Source organism: Nomascus leucogenys, chromosome 4, assembly GCF_006542625.1.
Source record: "Nomascus leucogenys isolate Asia chromosome 4, Asia_NLE_v1, whole genome shotgun sequence".
Lineage (NCBI taxonomy): Eukaryota > Metazoa > Chordata > Mammalia > Primates > Hylobatidae > Nomascus > Nomascus leucogenys.
In genome coordinates this window covers 86,453,567-86,475,483 of record NC_044384.1, presented here as the reverse complement: position 1 = coordinate 86,475,483, position 21,917 = coordinate 86,453,567, and the positions used below count along the sequence as shown (strand labels likewise).

The 21,917-nt window shown below is 55.5% G+C and overlaps 1 protein-coding gene across 3 annotated transcripts in view; it reads left to right on the top strand.

The window, feature by feature from the left end:
- PC (pyruvate carboxylase) overlaps positions 1-21,917 on the top strand; it is a 111,463-nt gene that overhangs the window by 73,342 nt on the left and 16,204 nt on the right. For all 3 annotated transcript variants that reach the window (XM_030811294.1, XM_030811293.1, XM_030811295.1), the window contains 8 exons: positions 14,576-14,711; positions 14,865-15,049; positions 15,256-15,421; positions 15,538-15,683; positions 15,817-15,934; positions 16,257-16,408; positions 17,727-17,845; positions 20,320-20,482. In XM_030811294.1, the coding sequence (XP_030667154.1) occupies positions 14,576-14,711; positions 14,865-15,049; positions 15,256-15,421; positions 15,538-15,683; positions 15,817-15,934; positions 16,257-16,408; positions 17,727-17,845; positions 20,320-20,482 (1,185 nt within the window). The remainder of the gene's footprint in view (positions 1-14,575; positions 14,712-14,864; positions 15,050-15,255; positions 15,422-15,537; positions 15,684-15,816; positions 15,935-16,256; positions 16,409-17,726; positions 17,846-20,319; positions 20,483-21,917) is intronic.

The window sequence follows — 21,917 nt, the reverse complement described above, 5'->3', positions numbered from 1 at the left end:
GTGACGCCTCACCTCCTGGGCCAGCCCTGATGGCCGGGGCTGGAGCCTTGCATCTTGGGAAAGGCGCTGTGGCACAGTGGTCAAAGGCAGGACCCTAGGTTCTGAAGCCAGGGGCGTGCACCATGGCACCGACACATCCTAGCAGCATGCCTTCCTACCTTCGTCTCCTTTACACAGGAGACTCACTGTCTAGCTGTCTGTTCTTTCCAGCCAGATACTCTTCAGATTCAAAGCTGAGTCACTGTTTCTACCCACATTGGCTTCACGTTCTTTAATTTGGTGTTGCCATTGTTCACCTTAAAACCCAGGGCCACCCTTCCCTGCTGCCTCTCTGCCTCCTGTCTAATGGGTGCTGTTGATGCTGCCTCCTAAGTCTTTCTTGGCACAGTCCCTCTTCATTCCTACTCCCACCACCCTGGTTCAGGTCCTCATTGTCTCTTGCCCACATTAGAACATCTTCCTAGCTGAACTTCTACTTCTCATCTTTCCTTTTCAAATCCAGCTTCCCCAGAGCCGCCAGAGTGGTCCCTCTCAGTTGTAAATCTGTCTCCCTGCTGCCTGGTATTTCCATAGCATCCTGACATTGAGGACACTGCTCAAGCTGCTGGTGGAGCTCACTAGCTCTGGACTGAGTCTCGGGCTCAGCCCTTGGGCTCCTCTCCCTGCCTGCACTCCCTGCCTCAGCAGGCCATGCCGGGCTGTTTGCTTCCTGTTGTATCTGCCTTTGCTCCAGCTGCCCCAGCACCTGGACCTCCTCCCCTCCTCCGCCTGCCCTCCTCCCTCCCCTCCTCCACCTGCCCTCCTACCTCCCCTCTTCTCCCTCTGGACATCCCTTCCTGCTCCCGCCCTGGAGTCTTTCCCTCAGGCTGTCCTGCTAACTCTGCCTGGCTCTCCACGCACGCGCGGCCTGCCTCATCACCCTTCACTTCTCATCTCTGCTGCCTCTCACTCAGCCTGCCCCAGCCAGCTGATCACAGTCCCAAATAGCGACATGCTCTGAAAGCCACCGCTGTGGCCTGCATCAGGATGAGCGGATGAGAGAAGGGGGTATTTTTACCATCATTGCGCTTCTCCAGCCCCTGGTGTTAGGGTCTTTATAGGTTCTGGTTATTTGTAGGCAACCTGGGTGTATTAGATTCCTACAGCTGCCATCACAGAGTGCCAAAAGCTGGGTGAAAACAACGGAGACTTCTTGCTTCACATCTGGAGGTCAGGAGCCCCAAATCAAGGTGTGAGCAGGGCCGTGCTCTCTCGGATGGCCCTGGGAGGGTCCTGCCTGGCCACTGCCAGCTTCTGGTGTTTGCCGGCAGTCCTTGGCCTTCCCTGGCTTGTAGAGGCCTCACTCCAGTCACGTGGCCATCATCTCCTGTGTCTTCACATCTTCTTCCTTCTGTGTGTGTCTGTGTCCAGATTTCCCCCTTTTTATAAGGACACCAAGCATATTGGATTAGGGCCACCCTAATCACTTTATTTTCACTTGATTACCTTATTTCCAAATAAGGTCACTTTTTTTTTTTTTTTTTTAAACAGAGTCTCACTGTTGCCCAGGCTGGAGTGCAATGGCGCTATCTCCGGTCACTGCAACCTCTGCCTCCCCGGTTCAAGCAAATTCTCCTGTCTCAGCTTCCCGAGTAGCTGGGATTATAGGCACCCACCACCAGGCTAATTTTTTGTATTTTTTGGTAGAGATGGGTTTCACCATGTTGGCCAGGCTAGTCTTGAACTCCTGACCTCAGGTGATCAGCCCACTTCAGCCTCCCAAAGTGCTGGGATTACAGGCATGAGCCACCGCGCCCGGCCCAAATAAGGTCACATTCTGACCTAGGTGCTAGGGGTTAGGACTTCAGTGTATCTTTTTTGGCGGGGGACACAATTCAACCTCTAACACCGGGTGACACCCGCTTGTCCTGAGCTTGACAGATCCCGAAGTCCCCGAGGCCTCTGGGAGGCCCTCTCTAATCCAGCCAGCATTCATGTCCTGTCATCTTGGAACGAGGGGAATTGAGTGGGGAATAGGTCCTGTGTAGCTCTCCAGCAGGGGTGGGGTGGCCTGAAGAGGGTCCGGAAACGTCCTGGGCCACCTGCAAGCGTCTGCTGGGTCCTGGCATCTTCCTCCCGGCAAAGAGTGTCCAGTCCTGTTTAGAATTGAGTCTTTGGTCCCCCAGCCTCTGTTGCCCCTCGCAACCTTGAAACTCGGCTTCCCTGGTTTTCATTCCCAGGCTTCGTCTGAGTCCTTTTGGGCTTTAGTGACAAAATACCATAGGTTGCTTGGCTTTTAAACAACAGACATTTATTTCTCACAGTTATGGAGGCTGGAAGTCCAAGATCAAGGTTTCAACATATGGGTGTGGGGGGCACAGACATGCTCTGCAGCAGTCTGGGAGGTGCTTTTTGCTGACCTTGTCCTTCGGACCTTCTCTCTGTCCTGTCAGCATCACTTTGGGCTCTAATCGATATGTATGGGACACTTGTGTGTCCCACTAGTGTGTGTGTGCTGTTCCCAGGAGGGGCCAAGCCTTACTAATCTTTGTCTGAATGCTCCGTAATATTTCTAGGTAAATCTTTTTTTTTTAACTAATAATTAATTATTTTTTGAGACAGGGTCTTGCTCTGTTGCCCAGGCTGGAGTGCACTGGCACCATCATGGCTCATTGCAGCCTCAACCTTCTGGGTTCAAGCAATCCTCTTGCCTCAGGCTTCCAAGCAGCTGAGACTATCTATGGGCACCACCGTGCCCAGCTAATTTTTTTTTTTTTTGAGATGGAGTTTTGCTCTTGTTGCCCAGGCTAGAGTGCAACGGCACGATCTCAGCTCACCGCAACCTCTGCCTCCCAGGTTCAAGTGATTTTCCTGCCTCAGCCTCCCAAGTAGCTGGGATTACAGCATGTGCCACCACGCCCGGCTAATTTTGTATTTTTAGTAGAGATGGGGTTTCTGCACGTTGGTCAGGCTGGTCTTGAACTCCCAACCTCAGGTGATCCACCCGCCTCAGCCTCCCAAAGTGCTGGGATTACAAGCGTGAGCCACGTGCCAGGCCACACCCAGCTAATTTTAAAAAGTTTTTTTTTTTTAACTTTTTGGCAGAGACAGGATCTCAATGTGTTGCCCAAGCTGATCTCAAACTCCTGGACTCAAGTGATACCCCTGCCTTGGCCTCTCAATCTCGGCTGAGATTACAGTCATGAGCCACCACGCCTCACGGTGAATCTTAACAGCCTCATGCCACTCTGCAACCTCATTGTGACCTGAAGTATTTCTTCACTGATTCATTCCCTCAGACATTTATTTAATTCTGGTCTTAGCCACTGTACAGAGTGCTAGGGAGATGTGGGGACAAAAGAGACCAGGGATCCTGTGCCCAGGGCCCTAACAGTGTCTATTAAGGGAGACAAGACGGGTCAACAAATCTTTGTAACATTAAATACTCTTTGCTGAGGACACAGATGCCATGGAGACCTCATGGAGAGCCCCCTGAGCAGGACAATGGGTGGGGCACGGACAAGGACAGAGCTGAGGGAGTGGCTGTCCGGGGAATACGGGGAAGGCATTCCTGAGCCTACTCCTATAGGATGTGGAGGAATGGGGACAAGTGACCTTCCCATGTGAGCCCTGCCCATGCCCCGTGCTGCAGGGTCAGCAGGAAGCTGGCTCCTCGTGCGCCAGGGGGCAGTGTTGGCCCTGAAATTCTCACTGCTTTCCAGCGAGGCTGGGATGGAGCAGCCACCTCACTGCAGGCCCTCGGGACCCCTCACTCTGCTTTCTCTGAGGCCCCCTTTGTCCCCCAGTCCACGAGTCCCCAGACCATGGCGCCAGTCGCCTCGGTGCCACCCTTTCCCCCTCGGCTGCTCCTTTGAATAGAGGGTTGCCAGGGCGATGAGGAGCCCTCCTGGCGCTGTTCACTGCTGTTCATCACAGCAGTGCCACTCGGAGCAGCCGGCGCGCCTGGGGGCCCAGAGCTTGGCCAGCTGAGCCTCGGCGAGCACCCGTGCTGTGTCTGTTTCTGTCTTTGGTATTGTCTCTCTCCTGTCTTCTGTGCCTGTCACCTGCATTGTTTCCAGCATCCTCCCTTCTGCCCCCCCTGCCCAGAAATCTCAGATTCAGTCTGTCCTCTCTTGGGTGCTTTGATATCAGCCGTGGCAGCCCTGAGAGCCAGGTGGAGTCATTCTTTCATCTGTCCCTCTTGGCTGCCAGCCCTGGGACCCATTGGACATGTTTAGAGCAGAGCCGCCTGGGGAGAGCGGCCCTATCCGTCAGAGCTGCCACCTGCCAAGAGCTCTTTCTTTCTGGTTCTGGCCTGCTTTCACTGGCAGCTGTGGAGCCTGGCTGGGGGTGGGGGCACAGCCTGGTGCGGGTGCTGCTGCTGGGGGCAGCTGGGCCCGTAGGAAGTAGATGTGTGGAGCTTTGTTGGTTCGGAGGTTCCTGGGGCCTGTTTCTGAACCGCACTTCTTTCTTCTCTGCCCTCCGCTGCTCTCTAGCACACCTCTGAGGATTTGCTGAGGGACCCAGGTGCTCTGCTGGGCTTTCAGAACCAGCTTGCTGGCCACCTGCCCCTGAAGCAGGGCCTGGCCTTTCCCTTCCTCTGCGGCCTCTCACCCACTGCTGCCCTCTGAGGCTGCAGGAGACGCTCTGTGAGGACAGGAATATGTAGGACGAAGCGATGCGGGGCCTCAGCTGCAGCAGCTGTTAGGTGGTGCCCTGCCCTGGTCCCTGGCAAGGCTGCTGAGCACTGGGGCCATGTTGTCTGGAACAAAACTTGGGCGATGACAGCCTGACAGCAGGATTCTGTGCAGCTTCTGGTTGCAAGAGGCATCCTGGGAGATGTAGTTCAGGTCTGAAGTAGTGGGATTTCAGGGACATTTTGATGACTTATTAGACAAATTGAAACTGCCTTGGCTTATCTGGGACATGTGACTGCCAACATTGTTTGTCAGCTCTCGGTGGGAAGCTCTGAGTGCCACTGGTGGCCCTGCTGGAGGCCAGGCCAGTGACAGTTTAATCAGAAGTGGGGTTTTTGGTTTTGGTATTTTGATTTCCAAGTGCCTGTCACATTGTGCTCCTGATGAAAGCCGTGACTTACTCCTTTAGTTGAGTGAAGAGTCCGTAGGCCAACTCTGATGGGTCCGAGCTCCTGCTCTGGAGGGGGGCATATGAAGCGGGCTCCAGGCCGGCTCTGCTGGTGGCCTGGGTGCGTCACTTAGTCCCACTGCGCCTGGTTCCTTACCTGTTCAGGGAGGTGATGGGGGCTGTGAGGGTTACTGAGTGAGTCTGCATGAAGAGCCACAGTGGCCCCTGCCTGGCAAGCAGCAAGGCTCTGCTGAGGTCACTGCTCACCACTGTGCCCTCCTCCACTGGCACCGGCCGGGCACACAGGTGGAGCTCAGTGAGTATGCATTGCGTGCTGTGGAAGCGGCAGCTCTATCAGGAGCGGGGCAGGTGACGGCCAGGCCCTCGCCCTGCCTCAGCCTGCAGGTTGTCGTAGGTGCCTTCCTGACTCCCTTCTGGAAGGGGAATGCTGAGTTATTGTTCTGAAGCTGAAGCTGGGAGGGAAATGGAAGCTGTGGAGTCATCCGAGAGGCAGCAGGGGAGGAAGCAGGTGCCCCACACACTGCTGGCTTCACTGTGGCTCATTCTTGCTTGCAAGGAGTTGTTTACACGTCCCAAGTGACAGTCAAAGCTGTCTTATTTCTTGGTCTCTTATGCACAACCCGAGGCCAAGAAAAGGGATCTGTCAGCTGGCATTTGCAGAAAATAGCAAATGGGTCTCTGGGCTGTCAGCTCTCTGGAGAGGAAAGCAGGGTGAAGGATCTTTGGGTGATGGTGGTTGCTTTTCTCCCACTCGCTCACTACTGGTTCCCCATTCCTGAGGTCAGAAAGGGAGAGCTTTGCTTGCGTGTATCACCAGCAGCAAGCAAGACAGTGGCATCCCCTGAGGCGTGTAACTGTAAGCTGAGCTGGTTGCTGGCCCTGGCAGCATCCCAGAATGCCCTTCACACCTGGGGCTCTAGCAGCCTCCCTTGAAGAGTTGCGGCTCAGCTCGAGGGAGCAGGAAACGGCTCTGTGGGTTCTGTTAGTAAAGCCCTCTGCATTTCCAGGGAAGCTTCTCAGCCAAACTTGACAACCCTGAGGACTTCTTGATTGCCATCCACCAACCAAATACCCAAAAGCAGGGCACAGCATGGGACCGCAGAGGGAGCCTGGCCCCAGCCATTGCTGCTCCCTGCTTCCTATGCCTGGCCATCGCCTATTCTGTGCCCTGCTGTGAAGATGGCAGGAAGTGCCTGGAATGGTGCCAGCCAGAAGGGCTGCAGGCTGGTGGCACTTTCTGGGAATGTGCCATTGTGAGGTGAGAGGCTGGCATACTCCAGAGTGTCTGGGCTTGGTTTCGTACAGCCTGAGGACTGGGGAGTGTCATTAACACCAGAGGCAAGGCTTCTGGGGATCTCAGGAAGGCCGTCTGCACCCTCTGCTGCCACTTCCTTGGGTCTCCATAGGCGCCTCCACCTGCAGGGGTTCCTTCCTCTATACCCCAAGTGCTGTGCAGAGGCCCCTGCTCCCTTCAGCTTTGGGGAATGGTCTGGTATTGGGGAGCAGGGGGAGTCTGCCCACCCAGCTCCTCCCTTTGAACCATCCCAGACCCCTCAAGCTCAGCACACCCAGAGTCAGCTTATTCCACCACAACCTTGAAGACCTTGCTTCCTGGAGAGAGGGTGGTGTGAGGTGGCCACGCCCATCTTATAGGGCGGTTTCTCCCAGCCGATGTTGATTCTGGAAAGGCCTGGGTTTCAGATCTGGGAAGGCAGTGCCATTCGATAAGGAAAAACTGGGTTAACCACATTCTAGGAAGGGTGCAGGCGTCCTGGGAATGCAGTGGTGTTTCAGTTCATCTTTATGTCTGTTGGGCCCCATCCGTGCCTGACATTGTGTGAGGGTCAGGGAGAGACCAGTTGGTGGTAGGGGTCTTGTGTGACCACAGCGGTGAGCTGAGCTCCAGGGCCACGCCTAGGTTCTGAGGAGCAGTGCAGCCCTCACCCTCTGTCATTCACAGCAGCTCCTGGCAGCCTTCCCTGGCCCCACGCTGCCTGCTGGCCAACATTTCCGTGTCTTTCACCTCACTCGGCAGCACATCCCAAATCCATCACAGAAACCTGCCCTCCCCTCTCCGGCTGCCTCCTGTCTCAGACCACCTCCCTCATCATCTTGCCAGGTCCCTAGGGGGCCAAGGGAGCAGGCTGTGGGCTGTGGATCAGCTACTCTCTGCGTGACCCAACCTCCCGCCTCCCTGCAGCTGGCGGCCCATGCCAGCCTCTAGGCCTCAGGTTCACAGCCTCTAGGCTCACTGGTGCCCCTTCCCCTGATTGCAGCCCAGGCCTCCAGCAGCCTCATGTTGGGGAACTTTGTATTCTGGGCCAGTGACCTCAGGCAGAAGAGCAGCTTTCTGTGGCTCCTCAGACACCCTCCTCTGTGCACTGAAGGCCGGTGCAGGGTGAGTGCTGTAGGACAGGTGCCCCCCTCTCTGCAACACCTGACACTGCCAACTGCTTTTGTCTGGGGTGGGTCTTCCTTTGCAGAGGAACGCTGGGGACAAGCTTCTGTATTGGCAAAAGCACGCGGTGTCCTCGGGCCTGTGTGTTTGCTCCAAGTGTGTGTGGGCATCGCACCTGCTGGCTCCCCTGTGCAGTGAACTGTGCTAAGCACTGGGTGCGTGGTCAGCCTGGCTTGGTGGGTGCTGGCCTGTGGGGAGGTCAGCATGGAGCTGCATTATGGTGCGAGTGGGAGGGTGCAAGTGTGTGGGCCTTCCAGCTGTGTGGGGCCAGGGGCTTCCTCCCCGGCCCTCTGTTCATCTGGGAGGGGAGGGAGTTGGGAAGATAGTGACAGCAGCTGATGTTTGTCACCCAGGCAGGGCACTTCAGCTGTACTGTCTCAGTCGACACCCAGGATGACCTGCTTAGGGTGGGGTGGCAGAACCCAGTTGTACAGGTGTGAAAGCCGGGGCCTCAGAGGTGCCCAAACCATGGAGCTGGGGCAGCCCCCGGCCAGTGGACTGTGGGCCTGCACTGGGCAGTGCCCCAGAGGAGGCTGCTCTCTGCTCCACTTTTCCCTGCTCTGACTTCAGCCGAAGAGCCCTGACTTTTTCCCTTCCATAAACATCTGCCTGGCACACTGCCACCCAAAGAGCCCCTGTGCCCCAGGGACAGTCCTCTTGGCCTCAAGTCTAGGCCTGCTTTCGCTTCCCTCTGAGGGACACAAGGACTCACAGAGGCATTTCTGTGCCCCTCACTGCCCACAGCCTCCGGCTTTTGGTGGAGTGGGACTGCTAAGGAATCCTTTACCCACCAAGAAAAAATGAGGATCCAATGCAAGAATGTACGTGAGAGGGGGCCGCTGAGGGGGGTGGCGACGTGTCAGCACTCCATCATTTTCCTGCCTGGGCTAAGCAGACACTTGGTGGCCACGCTGTGGGGCAGGGCGCAGCCTTCCAGAGGCTCCGGAGGTGACCGGCCTTTGGCATATCTTCTGAGGAAATCTCTTTTTTTTGCATGGAAAAGGCAGTGGGGAGTGAGTGTGGTGGGGAGAGGGGAGGAGAACAACAAAAATGACCTGTTTACCCACAAACCATGAGTGAATGCCCCTGTGGTTGCAGGGTAAACCTACCCAGGTGGGAGGAAAGGACTGGGGCTCCCCGAAAAAAGCTTGAAACTGCCCTGGAGGTTTGAGAATCTCGGTGCCAGTGGGCTGCTGCCAGTTGTGAGGCTGCTCACCTCTAGGCAGATCAGCAGGTGAGGAGGGGGAGGGTGCTAGGCTCCTGGGAGACACATAGCCAAGTCCTCCCACCCAAGGAGTCGGTATAGCAGGAGCTCCCTTTGCCTTTTCCCGCGGAGCTCTTCCTGTCCCTTCTGTATATTTCTTCTTTTTTTTCTAAGTATAAATAATGCATCCCCAATGGAGAAAATATGGAAATTTTCCATATGGAAATATAGAAAAGCATAAAGAAGGAGGAAAACACAACTCTACAGCAATTCCATAGCACGTGGGAGTGAGGAGGCTGGCATGCGAGCAGTCCTCCAGTTGTTGCCATTGCTTTAAAAAAACTTCATGAGATCATGTTGTTTACCATTAAATTTTCTTGGCTTCACATTATATCACAAGCATTTCCCATGTCATCAAAACCTGTGCAAACACATTATTGTTAATGGTTACATAATGTCTGTGAGAGCCAGGGTGTGGAATCTTTAAACTGCTTCTCGTGATTTGCTGTTGTAAATAATGCTGTTTTGAACATCTTTCTGTGTACATCTTGGTTCCCATTTTGGAATATTTCCTGGGGTTAGATTTCTGGAATAGTAATGACTGGGCTCAGGGGCATAACCCGCCACCATGCCCAGCTAATTTTTTTGTATTTTTTAGTAGAAATGGGGTTTCACCGTGTTAGCCAGGATGGTCTCCATCTCCTGACCTCGTGATCCACCCGCCTTCGCCTCCCAAAGTGTTGGGATTACAGGCATGAGCCACTGTGCCCAGCTTTTTTTGTTTTGTTTTGTTTTGTTTTTGAGATGGAGTCTCACTCTATCACCCAGGCTGGAATGCAATGGCGCGATCTCGGCTCACTGCAACCTCCGCCTCACAGGCTCAAGCAACTCTCCTGCCTCAGCCTCCCCAGTAGCTGGGACTACAGGCGCCCACTACCATGCCTGGCTAATTTTTGTACTTTTAGTAGAGACGGGGTTTCACCATGTTGTCCAGGGTGTTTTTGAATTCCTGACCTCAAATTATCCGCCTGTCTCGGCCTCCCAAAGTGCTGGGATTACAGGCGTGAGCCACCGCGCCTGGCCGGGCATGAATATCTTAAAGGTTCTTGATAAGTTTTGCAAACAGCTTCCCAGAGAAGCTGCCCTGATGCTCAGCAGTGCCTGTGGGCCACCTCCTGAAGGCCTTCCCAGCGCTCAGCACTGCATTTACAAAGCTCCGAGGCGGGAGTGGCACCTCATGGTTGTATTTTGAATCTCTTGCTTTCTTGTGGGTTCAAGAGCCACTTGTGTTTGCTGTTTTGTTGCTGTGCTTGTGCCGAAGGCTCCCCTCGCCTCTTCCTGACTTTGCCCTATGTGGTCACTTGAGCTCTTTTGACATGGCCTTTCCCAGCCCTGAGCAGAGTAGACATTTGGTGCCCAGGAGGAGGGTGAGATTTACACCCCATGCCTGCTCTCTGATGCCAGTGCCGCCTGCTCCCAGCTGGGAAAGACCTGTCCTCTTCGTGGGCAGCATCCGATAACCCGCCTGGAGCAGGGCTTAGAGGATTGTAGATCTGCGTGTGGGAGATAGCAGGGTGATAACGTCTGACGTTCATCCTGCTCTGGGCAGGGTGTGTCTCCACACCTGAGCACCTCACTGGTGCTCCCGGCACCTCTTGAGCAGCAGGTGCTGGGCCACGCACTCCCTAAGGTTATCTCCTCCAGCGGCATTAGTGGTGGGTATGGTTTTTTTCACTTGTCAATTTGAAATGACTTCAGACTTTCAATAAAGTCGCAAGAGTAAGACAAAGAATTCTTGTACCCCTGACCCCGGTTCCCCCAATACTAGCATTTGCTTCATTGTTCCTGTTTTTCCCTGAACCATGTGAGTGGGTATAAATTGCAGACGTGGTGCTCCTGGACCCTTGAGTTCCTCGGTGTTTTTCCCTAAGAATGAGGATGTTCTACATAACCACAGTCCAGTGATCAAGATCAGGAAATTGATATCAACGCAATCCTCTTTCTCCTGCAGACCTTATTTAAATTGTATCGTTGTCCCCCGATGTCCTTTTAGCAACAGAAACCCAGATCCAATCCAGGATCGTGTGTGGCTCTCGCCATTGTTGCTTTGGTCTCCTTTCATCTGAAACTGTTCTTGCGTCTTTGTCTCTCACGACCTTTGACATGTTTGAAGAGTCCAAGCCAGTTATTCTGTGGAATTTCCCTGAATTTGAGTTTGCCCCTTGCTTTCTCCTGATTAAATTCAGGCCGTGCACGGCGGTGGGAACCCCATCAGGAGGTGTGTGGTGTCTCTTCGGTGCTGGTGATGTTAACCTTCATTTCTCGGTCACTGTGGTGTCTCCCAGGTTTCTCCACTGTGCAATTAATAAGGACAAGATATATTTTAGAAAGAGGAGGAGCCCAGAGCCCAGCAAGGTTACTCTACCCACGTTCACCATAGCCAGGTGTGACCTGGGTGCCTCCTGGTCACTGCAGTGACCCCTTCCCAGCCCCCATCTTACCCTGCCTCTGGGAGTCATGCTCTGCCCAGTTTGCGCCCCATCCTCCTGAGAGCCGCTCGCTCCTGCCCAGCGACCCCTGCGTCCCTCCCTCCTCCAGGCATTCCCCCTGGGTTCCTTCTAGGCTCTTCCTCCTCGGCCAGACTCTCACCTCCAGTGGGCCCGAAGACGCAGGCCTGACCCACTTCTCCCAGGCTGTTCTCTCCCTGGCTTCAGACACCACCGCCCCTGTGATGCTGCCAAGGTTCTTGGCCCTGCTCTTCCCCCTCTGTGAGCTTGCCTCACTCCCAGCCCTGCCTTTTCTGTCTTGCCCTTCTTATAGCAAGAAAAGTCATCTCCGCCCACCCATGCAGGATTTCTTCCTCTACCTTGCTTTCTATGGTGGGTCTCTCGACGAATCTTGTCTGTCATACCCCAGACATTTCCTAAGCCCCACCCTGACCCCCATGGCTTCCACCTGTCAGAGGCTCCGTGTCTCTCAGCTCAGGCTCTGAATTGCCCCAGACATGCGCTGTCTGTCAGCCCCTGCTGCTCGCCAGTCCAGAGAGGTCCTTTCCACTGTGTATCGATCATGTCCCTCCCGTCCTGTCCATGGCTCAAGGGAGGCCTCGACCACTGGGCCCTGTCCATGGCTGCAGCCCCACCTCAGGCCGTGGGCTCACACTTCCCTCTCTCAGGACAGCACCAAGCCTGTTCTTCCTGAGACCTTCGCAATTGCTATCCCTTCTTCCTGGAGCTTTCTCTGCGGATCTGTGCGTGGTCGACTTCCTCTCCCCATCCAGGTCCCAGCTTCTGTGTCCCCTCCTCAGAGAGGGTTTTCTAATATCCAGCCCCCAACCCCTGCACCCTCCCCAGATCATTCGCAAAATGTCACCTGTTTCTTATCTTCCAGGCACTTGTGATCTGAAATGTTCTTATTTGTGTCTTGCTTTTCTTTGCTTTGCTCCTTTCACTGCCATTCATCTTCCATGAGCAGAACCCTTCACTGTCATGTTCTCAACTCCTAAGGCCTAGAACTGTGCCTGGCATAGGGTCTACCCCTAGTGGGGTTTGCTGTTTTCTTCCCCTGGCTGTAGGTCTTTCCTCCTCCTCCTCTTCTCTTTCTTCTACTTATTTCCTTGTTTCTTCTCTTTTCTTTTTCTTCTGTCTTTATTTCCCCTTTTCTAGGTTGTTGGCTATAATATGGCACTAAGGTTTTTGCAATATTTGTTTCATTTCTTGAGTACGTTTTTATGTTCCTTACTTAAAACAAAATCGCTGAGTCAAGTGTTTTAAACTTTTTCTAAGAAATGAATCAGATGGGCCAGGTGTGGTGGCTCACACCTGTAATCCTAGCACTTTGTGAGGCCAAGGTGGGTAGACCACTTGAGGTCAGGAGTTTAAGACCAGCCTGGCCAACATGGTGAAACCCCGTCTTTATTAAAAATACAGCCGGGCATGGTGGTTCACACCCGTAATCCCAGCACTTTGGGAGGCCAAGGCAGGTGGATCACCTGTGGTCAGGAGTTCGAGACCAGCCTGGCCAAGATGGTGAAACCCCATCTCTACTAAAAATACAAAAATTAGCTGGGCATGGTGGCGGATGCCTGTAATTCCAGCTACTCGGGAGGCTAAGGCAGGAGAATCACTTGAACCCGGGAGGCAGAAGTTGCAGTGAGCCGAGATCGTGCCATTGCACTCCAGCCTGGGTGACAGAGCAAGACTCTGTCTCAAAAAAAAAAAAAAAAAAGAAAAAAGAAAAGAAACAAAAACAAAATTAGCCGGGCATGGTGGTGCATGCCTATAATCCCAGCTACTTGGGAGGCTGAGGCAGGAGAATTGCTTGAACCCAGGAGGCGGAGGTTGCAGTGAGCGGAGATCGTGCCGTTGCACTCCAGCCTGGGCAACAAGAGCGAGACTCCGTCTCAAAAAAAAGAAATGAATCAGATGGTTAGGTGAGGCCCAGATGCAGGGGTGAAAAGACTGCGTCTGGTTTAGCTTGGGCTCTGTGCTGGGCAGCTGTCTTTTTAGTCTCCACTGCACCTTGGTTTCCTTTATTTTACAAATGAAGTGCTGGCCAACCTCTGAAGCCTCTCTGCGTTCAGGGATATAAGTTGTCGTCAGTTGATTTAAATATATATATATATATATATATATATATATATTTTTTTTTTTTTTCTTTTTTAAGGTGGAATCTTGCTCTGTCACCCAGACTGGTACAGTGGTGCGATCTCAGCTCACTGCAACCTCCAACTCCCAGGCTCAAGTGATTCTCCTGCCTCACCCTCCCAAGTAGCTGGGATTACAGGCGTGTGCCACCATGCCTGGCTAAGTTTTGTATTTTCTGTAGAGTCAGGGTTTCGCCATGTTGCCCAGGCGGGTTTCAAACTCTTGAGCTCACACAAACATGCCTTGGCCTCCCAAAGTGCTGGGTTTACAGGTGTGAACCACCGTGCCCAACCTGAAGTATTATACTTTTTTTTTTTTTTTTGAGACAGTCTTGATGTCGCCCAGGCTGGAGGGCAGTGGCGCAATCTCAGCTCACTGCAACCTCTGTCTTCTAGGTTCAAGCGATTCTCGTGCCTCAGCCTCCTGAGTAGCTAGAATTACAGGCGTGTGCCACCATGCCCGGCTAATTTTTTTGTATTTTTAGTAGACGGCCAGGCTGGTCTCGAACTCCTGACCTCAGATGCTCCTCCCACTTCGGCCTCCCATAGTGCTGGGATTACAGGCGTGAGCCACCGCCCCCGACCTGATACTTTTTTTTTTTTTTTTGAGACAGAGTCTCGCTCTGTCGCCTAGGCTGGAGTGCAGTGGCGCGATCTCGGCTCACTGCAAGCTCTGCCTCCTGGGTTCATGCCATTCTCCTGCCTCAGCCTCCCGAGTAGCTGGGACTATAGGTGCCCGCCACCACACCCGGCTAATTTTTTTTTTTTTTTGTATTTGTAGTAGAGACGGGGTTTCACCGTGTTAGCCAGGATGGGCCGACGTGATACTTTTAAAAGTTATAGGGCATATTATGCTGGGCAAGGTGGTTCACACCTGTAGTCTTAACTACTCAGGAGGCTGAGGCAGGAGGATCATTTGCAACCACACTAGGCAACATAGGGAGACCCTGTCTCTACAACAATAAGGTCACAGTTAGGATATCAGGGTGAGCTGGGGGCTCCATTTGGGTTTGGATTTGCTCCCTTCTCTAGAGCCAGGAAATATTGGGCTTGGCCTGGCATCCAGGAGGTAGATGGTGCTAGCCTTTCTATGGGGCCACTGTGGGGTTGGGAAGGGCCCTCACTCTCTGAGGAGCCTCAGTGCTGAGGTTGCACTAACCTGGTCTCTGACTTCCCTCCCCAGATGCTGAAGTTCCGAACAGTCCATGGGGGCCTGAGGCTCCTGGGAATCCGCCGAACCTCCACCGCCCCCGCTGCCTCCCCAAATGTCCGGCGCCTGGAGTATAAGCCCATCAAGAAAGTCATGGTGGCCAACAGAGGTGAGCACCAGTGGGGCTGGTGAGAGGAGCCTCGTGGCCAGCCCCAGCCTTAGCGTTCTTCTCCCACTCACTGCCCCAGGCCCTGGCTCCCCACTCCCCTTTTTGCTTCTCCTAGGACCTAGGAATCTAACTTCTCATTTCTTTGTCCTCTAGGTGAGATTGCCATCCGTGTGTTCCGGGCCTGCACGGAGCTGGGCATCCGCACCGTAGCCATCTACTCTGAACAGGACACGGGCCAGATGCACCGGCAGAAAGCGGATGAAGCCTATCTCATCGGCCGTGGCCTAGCCCCGGTGCAGGCCTACCTGCACATCCCAGACATCATCAAGGTGGCCAAGGTGAGCCCAGTGGCCTGGCTGGGCCTGGACAGCAGGGACCAGGGAGTCTTAGTTGCCGCGGGGGTCTCTTGAGGCTGGCGTGCTCAGCGTCTCTGTGCGTCGGTGGGTAAACAGATGGAGCTCAGCAGGTTAGGCAGGGGAAGAGGTTGGCCGAGGCCTTGGAAGGGACTGAAGGGTACCGTCCTCTCCCTGACCCCCACCCGCAGGAGAACAACGTAGATGCAGTGCACCCTGGCTACGGGTTCCTCTCTGAGCGAGCGGACTTTGCCCAGGCCTGCCAGGATGCAGGGGTCCGGTTTATTGGGCCAAGTCCAGAAGTGGTCCGCAAGATGGGAGACAAGGTGGAGGCCCGGGCCATTGCCATCGCTGCGGGTGAATATAACGGGCAAGCAAGGGGTGGCCACGCACTCCTGGAGAGGGTCCAGCAGGGAGGGGTGGCAGGGATTCCCGCCTGTTACAGAGATTCCCCCACACCTCTCTCCCAACAGGTGTTCCTGTCGTCCCTGGCACAGATGCCCCCATCACGTCCCTGCATGAGGCCCACGAGTTCTCCAACACCTACGGCTTCCCCATTATCTTCAAGGCGGCCTATGGGGGTGGAGGGCGTGGCATGAGGGTCGTGCACAGCTACGAGGTGAGTGAAGATGCCCAGGGCTGGGAGCAGGGGCGGACCACTCAAGGGATCTGGAAAGTGGGTGGGATTCATGGCAGGGGAGAGGTAGCGCTGTGGGGTCTGATGTCTGCCTGGCCCCTGCCCGCCCTCGCAGGAGCTGGAGGAGAATTACACCCGGGCCTACTCGGAGGCTCTGGCCGCCTTTGGGAATGGGGCGCTGTTCGTGGAGAAGTTCATCGAGAAGCCGCGCCACATCGAGGTGCAGATCTTGGGTGAGTGGTCCCGATGCCCCGCCTGGGGCAGCTGGAGGCAGGAGCTGAGAGGCCCAGTCCTGGTGTGGTCACAGCGGCTGGCCTTGGAGACAGCCCTGGGGCCTGTCGGGCGCTTTTCCAGAGGACTCTGGAAAGTGGGCTCTAGCGGCCGAGCTGGCAGTTGGTCCTCACAGCCTTGGTGGTGCTGGTGTCTCTCTTGGCAGCCTCTGTACCGCTGGCAGCTGGCACTGACTGGCCATAGTGGTTATGTGGGGGTGATAGGGGCATTTTGGAGGCATGTAGATTCCAGTAAAAGCTAAGCCCAGTTTACCTCCCTCCCCAGGGGACCAGTATGGGAACATCCTGCACCTGTACGAGCGAGACTGCTCCATCCAGCGGCGGCACCAGAAGGTGGTCGAGATTGCTCCCGCCGCCCACCTGGACCCGCAGCTTCGGACTCGGCTCACCAGCGACTCTGTGAAACTCGCTAAGCAGGTGAAGGGTGGGCTTCCCGTGTTGGGACAGGAGTCTGTGCTCACAGGCTGGCAGGCCTCACAGTGGGGTGCTGGTGGGGGAAGGGGACCCTGAGTGACTGGGGATGGGGAGAAGAGGGTGAAGGACTCTCTTGGGGGCCAGAAGTGGGTCCGTGGCATCCTTTCCATGTGCACTTGAGGCACCTGGCCCAGAGGCCAAGCTTAGAGTCCAGGGTGGCTGAGAAGAGGGAGGGAAGGAGCCCCAGCTGCCTCCTCAGCCCTGCTGCTACACAGACCTGGCTTCTCTGTGGCACCAGCTCATCCCTGTCATCAGGAGAATGAGATTCCGTGGATTCTGTCAAGATTGAGGACCATTACGAAGGCATTCCTCCCTCATGTGCTTCTGTCTCCTACATCATGTTTATTATGATCTGTTTCCTTGCTCTGCACCCTCTGCCCATCTCTGCTCTTCTGGGAGCTCTGGTTGGGGGGTCCTGGAGGAGGCTGAGGTGGCAAGCTATCTCCCCAGAGCAACCTGCCCCAGGACTGGCCTGGAGAGCACCTGCTGTGGCCAGGCGTGCAGCAGGGTCCTGCCCCCTCTTCTTCCCTGGCCTATAGGCAGCGGAGGACGCGTCACCTCCCCAGGCTGAAGGCTGGGGTGTGCACTCTGCAGCAAGGCCTCAGCCACAGCTAACGCGAGGCATTGACCAAGGTCGCGTTTAAGACAGGTCTTATTTACTGGCTTATACTATTTCACATTCCATAACAGGTTTAAGGGAGGTGATTCAGTCTGGTTTGTCGTTTTGGTGGGACCAAAAGTGAAACTGGAATTAGGGCTGAAATTTGAGTTAGAGTCATTATCTGTTGGTACCTCTCAAATGAATTTCTTTGGGTGGTGGTGGCCAGAGGTGACTGTGCAGTAGACTAGAAGGGGACTTTCTGAAAACACCTCCAAGCAGAATCAGGGGCTGGGAGAGGCCTGGGTCTCCGGGTCTGAGTGGATGACACAGCCTTGGCGGGCAAGCCCAGGAGGCAGCAGGGCAAGGTGCCGAGCCTGGGGTGGGTGGGGGCTTCTGCCCATGTCTCATCCCAGATGAGCTGGGTGCAGCCATCTGTGACTCCAGGAACCCTGGAACCCAGTGGACTACTTGGGGGACGTGTCCAGGCAGGAGCATGACCCGGGCCCTGGGGTCTGCCTGCCATCTGTGGGGGCAGGGTTTGCCACAGGCCATTCTTTTACGGAACCAACCCAATGGGTGGGACGGAATCTCTGTCCTGGGTCCAGTGAGTTTGCCCAGGCCCTGCCTGTGCCCCCCCTGCTCACGCGGCTGCCCCCACAGGTGGGCTACGAGAACGCAGGCACCGTGGAGTTCCTGGTGGACAGGCACGGCAAGCACTACTTCATCGAGGTCAACTCCCGCCTGCAGGTGGAGCACACGGTCACGGAGGAGATCACCGAGTGAGCGCAGGCGGGCGGGGCGGGAGGCACGGCTTCTAGGATTTGCATAAAGTGCAGGCGAAGTGGCTCCTGGGGGCAGCCAGGGGCTTGATCACTCCCCACATTGGTGGAGAGCAATGGGGATCCAGGTACTTAGTGTTTTAAAAGTCATTATTCTAAAAGCATTACATGGTTATTATAAAAATCAGCACAAAGGAGCAAATAAAAATAACTGACAGCCCTCCTCTCTGCCAGGACGCTGCCGATTGCTCAGGCCCAGGTGCTCCCATCTGTCAGAGGAGTAAAGCAAGGCTCAGACATTTGGAGAGTTGCTCGGGGTCACACAGCTGGCGCTGGAAACCAGGCATCTCCGGTTGTCTTTGGTTTGCTCCTTTCCCAGTTTACTTGCTTTACTAGAGACATAGTTTGATGCAATTGAGATGTTTTATATAGAATTTTTATTCTACTTTTCAAATTTAATATTTGTTGAAGGCATTTTCCCAGGCCATAATTCTCTCTGAATACTTTTATTGGCCGCGTACTATTCCGTCTTGTGTATATTTCTTAACTTACATAGTCCTCGATGGTTAGGCAATTAGATTGTGTCTGGCTTTGGTGGTTATTAAGCGTGTCAGTTATCATCTGTGTGCCCGAATGTTTGGCTTCAGCTCTGAAGAGTTCTGAGGGTAAACCCTTCAACGGGATTATCTGATTGAAGGATAAGCAGCATCCCTCGGAACAGCCCTCTAGAGAGGTGGCACTAGCATGCCCCCTGCAGGCACTGTGGATGACATTTTTAAAATCCGCCTGGTTTCTAAATGACAGTCACGATGGCCCTCACCCTTTCAAGGTCTCTATTTTGAGCCATGTAATTTCTTGACGCTGGCTTTGGGCCAGCCCATCTCACTGTGGAGCATCCCTGACCCTGGTTCTGCCCCCAGCCCTCACCCCGCCTGAGACTGAGGATGCTTTCGGGGTGGCTGCCGTGGCCCGCCGGGGGCATGGAGGCCCCTCCCTCCCCTTAGGAGAAGCTTAGAGACAAGGCCAATGCTTTGGCCGAGGAGACTTTTCCCCTCAAGCTGCTGTGAACTCCTCGGTCTTGGGTCTGCTTAGAGCCTCCTATTAGGGATGGGAGTCTGTCTGCTCTGGAGCGCGGGTTTTGTGTCAGACAGATTGGAGCTCAGGTGCTCGCAGGTCCTGAGCCACATGGAGCCTGGGTGAGCTCCAGCCTCTCTGACCCTTGAGCTCCTCCTCTGGTGGGAATGACAGGGCTCTCAGCGCACTGTCTTGGAGATGAAGCATGGGAGGAGCGCGGCCTGGCCCATGGCACTGAGTGGGAGCTGTCCTCTCTGCTGCGAAGTGGTCCAGCAGGCAGCAAGAACACGGGGAAATCCTGCCAGTGTAGGATCCAGGCCGCCTTCACCACAGGCCTCAGTGGCAATACATGTAAAACCTTGAGTGTTTCTTTTTAAGACAGAGTCTTGCTCTGTCGCCCAGGCTGGAGTGCAGTGGTGCAATCTTTGCTCACTGCAACTTCTGCCTCCCGGGTTGAAGTGATTCTCCCGCCTCAGCCTCCCGAGTAGCTGGGATTACAGGCACACACCACCAGGCCTGGCTAATTTTTGTATTTTTAGTAGAGACAGGGTTTCACCATGTTGGCCAGGCTGGTCTCGAACTCCTGGCCTGGTGTGATTCACCCACTCTGGCCTCCCAAAGTGCTGGGATTACAGGCATGAGCTGCTGTGCCCGGCCTGGTTTTTTTTTTTTTTTTTAAACAGCTGTTCCACTTGGACTTGTGACTGCCCTTAGGAGCAGTAAGGCTGAGGTTGGAAAACCCTGCAGAGGTGGGGAAGCTTGCACTCTCCAAGCATCTCTAGGGGGTTTTGGGCACAAGCCCAGCAGGAAAACAGGCCCCAGAAAGACAGGTCCTGACCCAGCACCCACTGTGCAACCCTCTCACAGCTGTGGTTGCCATTTCGAGGAGCCCAGCCTTCACAGCACCTGTTCTCTTGCACACTGCCCCGCTCACAGCCACCCACACAGCATAGCACATATGGCCCCAAGAATGAGCTATCCTGGCCCTCTGACCTAGAGATCTGCTGAGGCTTCAAATCTAGGCTTTACCAAGCGGGAGTTTAGGGGAGTGGGGAAAACAGACCTCAAGGAAGAAGGAGGCAGAGTACAGGGAGGAGCAGCTTAGGGCTGTGTGGACGGCATCATGAGTCGGGGTGCAGGAGCAGGTGGTCCTGGTATTTCAGCGGGCCCTCTCCAGCTGCCAAGCACTGTGTAGTTTAGTCTGCTCCTGGTGGGAGCAGGGCAGGGGCCGGTGGAGCCACTGGTTGGGAGGAGCTGGCTGTTCAGGCTGGCCCAGAGCCTATGGGCAGGAGTTGCACTGTGTGTGGACGCCCCCCTGGCTGTGGTGCCCCTCGTCTATCCCCCACCTCATGTTTCCCCTCTTCTCCCATCCTTTCCCCGCTCCCCCCAACACCCCACAGTGTAGACCTGGTCCATGCTCAGATCCACGTGGCTGAGGGCAGGAGCCTACCCGACCTGGGCCTGCGGCAGGAGAACATCCGCATCAACGGGTGTGCCATCCAGTGCCGGGTCACCACCGAGGACCCCGCGCGCAGCTTCCAGCCGGACACCGGCCGCATTGAGGTGGGCGGCGCTCGAGCAGAGGGAGATGCCAGCTCACCTGCGCACAGGTTCTGCCCGGTGCCTGGGGCTGCAGCGCCAAGTTGCCACAGCCCGGCAGTTAGGGAGGACCCGCGTATGGGCTCTGAAGTGGACATAGAGTACACGGGGGCAGGCAGTGCCCAGAGGAGGGGCAGCGCCTCCCAGGGGAAGAGACTGCTGGGTGCCCAGGTCAGGAGGAAGCCGTGAGGGTGGGAGCGGGGAGCAGGCCGGCTTGGTGGAGCAAAACGCAGGGACCCAGACACAAAGCCAGCCCCTGACCCTCCAACTCCCACAGGAGCCCCACACCTTGCTGCCGACTGAGCCCAAGCTCCACCTCCCATCTGAGGGAGGGGCTGGCAAGGCAGGACCTGGGGGTGGAGGCGGCAGAGGACTGGGCCCAGAGGTCCCAATGGAGTCTGAGCCAAGCTCAGGGGCCCATCAAGGATGAGTGAAGGAGTCAGAGATGGCGGCACAGGAGGGAGACCGAGAGGCGGATTCGGGGCTGTGAGATGGCAGTCTTGGTCGGGGGAGACAGCTGGTGTAGGGGGCGCCGAGGCGGCCCAGGGCAGGCTCCCCAGCACAGCAAGACTCGAGCCTTCTCCAGGAGGGCTCCCTGGGCCTTCCCTCCTCTCAGCACCGGGACCCAGTCATTGGCCTCCAAAACCCATCTCCCCCGCCTCTGGTCCCAGCTGTGGGCAGGAGCCCTGTGGCCTACTCGGTGGTGCCTGTTCCCAGCCCTGCACGTGCTGCCAGCACCGTGCCAGCTGTGCTAGGGACTTGCTCCCTATCCAGGGGCCTGAGCCCCAAGGGAGGCAAGACATTGATGGAGCTCCAGCTCTGCTCCAGAGTCCCAGGCAGAGGCCCCTGGGCTTGTGTGGGGGCGGTGAGGGGAGCAAACATGAGTTTGGGCCAGGCTCTGGGCTTCTGAGACAAGGGAGGCTGGAGAGGCTGGTGGTAGGGACCAGAGCTCTCTGGATTCTGGAAGCAGCAGAGCTTGTGGCTTCAGCAGGGAGCTGGCCGCCTGCATTCTGTTTCTGGAAGAATCCGTAGGTGGGGGCAGCCCCAGGCTGAGTGCTGCCCAGTGGCCCCTGACTTCTCTGCCTCCCTCCATCCCCACTTCCAAGGCCTGGCTCTTCAGAGCCTGCCTCACCACAGAGTATTTTTAGCCGACAGTTCCTGCTCTCAGCTGAGTGTTCACCCTTAAATATTTTATTAAGTTCCTTTTTATTGAACACAGGTCTCTGCCCCCGAGAAGCGGAAATGGGCAGTGGGTGTCCCGAGCCCCACTGGGCGGTCCCCCCACTCCCCTTCTTTCCTACCTGGGCCTGACGGGTCCCCCACCTCTGGGGAGCCTTTCTCTTCGGGAGCTCACTCAGGCGGCATGAGCCACCTGCCTGTGTGAGTGTCGGCGCCTCTG